Consider the following 3,784-nt stretch of genomic DNA (forward strand, 5'->3'; position numbering starts at 1 on the left):
CTAAGTTGCTCTCTCCTGAGTCCACTCCTCGAGCTGTGTGCTTCACCAAACTATCCTTTCACTTTCTTCCATTTACCTCCAAAAATGGAATGCTGGAACAGACCTTTTTTTGCCTTGACCGAAAGCCTTAGATCAGCAAAGATACAAGTTTTAAAGGTAAACTTGAATCTGAACCATTGATGATGTGCTTTGGCTCCAAGAAACTTTGTGAACCCTTAATTTATAGCAGCATAGATCAAAGATTTATTTCTTCATTTAACCAAAAATGGTATCATAGCAGTAGGAAGAAGAAGTGAAGAAATAAAATTGCGTGTGAATGGAAATAAATCACCTTTCTTCTGACTTAGCCTATTTTGCTTTGATTTGAACGATTGGACCTTTGCCTTTATTATTAAGATTTCTCTTTTTATTTTGCTTTGATTTGAACGATTGGACCTTTGCCTTTATGATTAAGATTTCTCTTTCTTTCTTCTCTGATGAAATGGACAAGGAAGGAAGCTCTCTCTCTTTTGTTCTGATGCCGACCGAAGCAAGTAGAGAGAGGGAAGTCTTCAATCTTGGATGATAAGCTTGATGGAGTCAACTTGGACTTAGGTTGGATTTCTTCTTCTTCAGCCCAAGTGATTTCTTTGCTTAACACCTTTGGGCTTTTAGTGCTTTATAGCCCTTTTTGTTTCTGGTTTAATTTCTATCATATTGGGCTGCTGCAACTATATTTCTTTGTTCAAAATTAATTTGGGCTTTATTTGAAAGTGTAGCATACTATGAAAGCTTCAGCTTTTTGTTTCATTTATTTGGGCTGTTGCATTATTGAAATTTAGATTGCATCACTTAAAACAAAATCATCAAAACTAATTGAGTAGTTGGCCCAAGGATGCAGCAAATAGTAATAGTTTCAAAGAGTTATAACATCTCATGAAAGATGACTAAGTGGATTTGTTTAGCCCAAAACTGAGTCAAAACAAATAAGCAATTAAAAAAATATCCAGCTCAAATTTTAACCAAAACAGAGCATCAAGACTAGCAATGGCAAAGCAGAGCAACAAATCACGTAAAGCAAATTCACATTCACATGCCAAATAAAACACAGCAGCAGCAAAATTTCAAATTCTTTTATGCTACTACTCCCCTTTTGTCATCAAGGGTGGAACAAAAAAACACTTAAACCTGCAACAAAATGTTAGTTCAAAGTCCAAAATAAGTGAATAACTGAAATTAAGTGCAACATTAAACAGAGCATTAAGTCTGACGATGGCAAAATAGCAATGATCAATTCAAGTTCTGATGCCCAAAACTAAGACATAGCAGCTTATCATGTAAGGCAGATTCATAAACTGAAATTCACTTTCAAAAATCATATGACAGCACATTCAAAATTCACATGACAACAACCAATTTAAAAAATATCACAATAGTAGCAATCAAGATTCATAATAAAAATTCAGCAGCAATCAAAATTCACAATCATGCTACTCATACTCATACAGCCACTCTATCTCTAGATTTTCTGAGAAAGTTTTCATGCTTGGTGGCTAGTTTTCTTTGCTCCTTACTCATAGCAATCAAATGGGTTGACTGAGAAACAAACTCCTGCACCACATCCTTAACGACCTCATATAAAGTAGATTTGTGTCCAGTGGAGGCTGAAGTACCCGTGGTAGAAGGAGGATGAGTCTTCTGGTTCATAGTCATCACCATCTTCATCAAGAACCACATTTTCAGAATGAGTGGGTCCATTTTTCTACTGTTTCATTGAACCACCTCCCTTTAGATATGAATGTCTATTTTCATAATCCTCATTGGACAACTCAACACCAAAATGCTCAAAAATACAAGTTAGAAACATGCCATAAGAAAGGGCTTTGTCTTTCTCACTTCTAACAGAGTCAAACATGTATCTAACCATCAAATAAGCAAAAGAAATTTCTATTTTAGTGAGCAGGGCATACAGAACAAGAGTGTTAGTGTAAGATACCCTTTGCTATGAACCACTATGAGGAAGTATGATGTGATTTACAATACGGTGCAACTGAGCATGTTCATAACCCAAGGCTTTAGGAGTAGGGGTGATGCCATCAATTAGAGAAACATGTTCACAAATATGAGCCAGAGTATCATTGAAAGAAGGACCTACCCCTTCATCCCACTTACCAGATGTATAGGCACATGCACCAACATCAGTGTATTTCAGAAAATCACTGATGGTTTCATTATTCAGAATTATGTCATGGCCTTTTACATAGGAATGAACAGTCCCCTCATGGTAAGTCATGTTTGCATAAAATTTCTTGACTAAAACTGGGTAAGCTGATTTTTTTATTTTAAAAAATGGTTCGAGTCCAGAAAAATGAGATTATCAATAAACTCAAAACCTTTCTTTTTCAGAATTTGTAAATCAACCAAAAAGACTTGACATCATGAAAAAGTATTTTGATTTTGAGAAAAATAAATATTTTAAAAGAATAAAAACTTATTTAAATAAAACTTTTTCACTAAAGACAAAATACACAAAATCACAAGAATTTAAGGAAACACATTGGACCATCACATGTAACACTCATTGGTCCAGAGATGGTTGTGTTTAAGGAAGCATATTGAACCACTCAGAATCTGAACTTTAGGGTCGGCCTAGATGATTCAGCATGTGCAATAAGGCCTAGAGAGCGAAGTTAAGAAAGATGGTTCTTCATATACCCAAAATTGTCTCATACCTGTTTATGAGACAAAAACTCCAACAAACACATCAGCAACTTTCAAACAATGAATCATAGCTTAAAATTCCTAGACTAGTCCTAAGCATGCAAAATCTATCCTCAACTAGTGGTTTAGTGAAAATATCAGCTAATTGCTTCTCTGATTTAACAAATTGAATGCTAATATCCCAGTTTTGAACATGTTCTCTTATTGAGTGAAATCTCACTTCAATATGTTTAGTCCTAGAGTGCAAAACTGGATTTTTAGAAATATTAATAGCACTCATATTATCACAAAACAAGGAAATATTTTCAATATTTAATTTGTAATCAGCAAGCTGTGTTTTTAACCACATAAGCTGAGAACTGCAAGAAGAAGCAGCTATATACTCAGCCTCTATAGTGGATAACGCCACTGTTGGCTGCTTCTTACTTGAACAAAAGTTCAAGGACTTTCCAAGGAAAGAATATAAGCCTGATGTTCTCCTTCTATCAACTCTATCACCGGCAAAATCTGCAATACAATAACCAACTGCAGAAAAATCATCAGTTTTAGCATACCAAAGACCAAAATTAGATGTGCCATGAACATATTTAATGATCCTCTTAACTGCAGAAAGATGAGACTCTTTTGGTTTAGATTGGAATCTTGAACACATTCCAACACTTTGCACAATATCAGGTCTAGAGGAAGTTAAGTACATAAGAGAGCCAATCGTTCCTCTATACCTAGTCTTATCTACATCTTTCTTTGTTTTTCCCTTGTCTAATTTTGAATTAGGGTGCATGGGAGTTCCCATGGTTTTGGCATTTTCCATACCAAATTTCTTAACTAGTTCCTTGGCATACTTCTCTTGATGAATGAAAATACCACTTTTAATTTGTTTATTTTGTAGTCCAAGGGAAAAATTAAGTTCACCCATTATACTCATGTCAAATTCACTTGTCATGAGTTTTTCAAATTCAGTACAAAGGGATTTATTGGTTGATCCAAAAATAATGTCATCAACATATATTTGGACTAGAATGAAAGAATCATTAGAATTCTTGATAAATAGAGTAGTATCTATGGTGCCTCTTTGAAAACTATT

The 3,784-nt window shown here is 34.6% G+C and overlaps 1 protein-coding gene across 1 annotated transcript; it reads right to left on the reverse strand.

The window, feature by feature from the left end:
* Positions 1-2,686: 2,686 nt before the first annotated feature.
* On the reverse strand, positions 2,687-3,493 carry LOC130975214 (secreted RxLR effector protein 161-like). Its single transcript, XM_057900033.1, has 2 exons — positions 3,045-3,493; positions 2,687-2,711 (listed from the first exon to the last, which is right to left on the reverse strand). Exons 1-2 carry the CDS (start codon positions 3,491-3,493, stop codon positions 2,687-2,689), a joined length of 474 nt encoding a protein of 157 aa, XP_057756016.1.
* Positions 3,494-3,784: the final 291 nt, after the last annotated feature.

The sequence above is a fragment of the Arachis stenosperma genome, chromosome 4 (assembly GCF_014773155.1).
Source record: "Arachis stenosperma cultivar V10309 chromosome 4, arast.V10309.gnm1.PFL2, whole genome shotgun sequence".
Taxonomy (NCBI): Eukaryota; Viridiplantae; Streptophyta; class Magnoliopsida; order Fabales; family Fabaceae; genus Arachis; species Arachis stenosperma.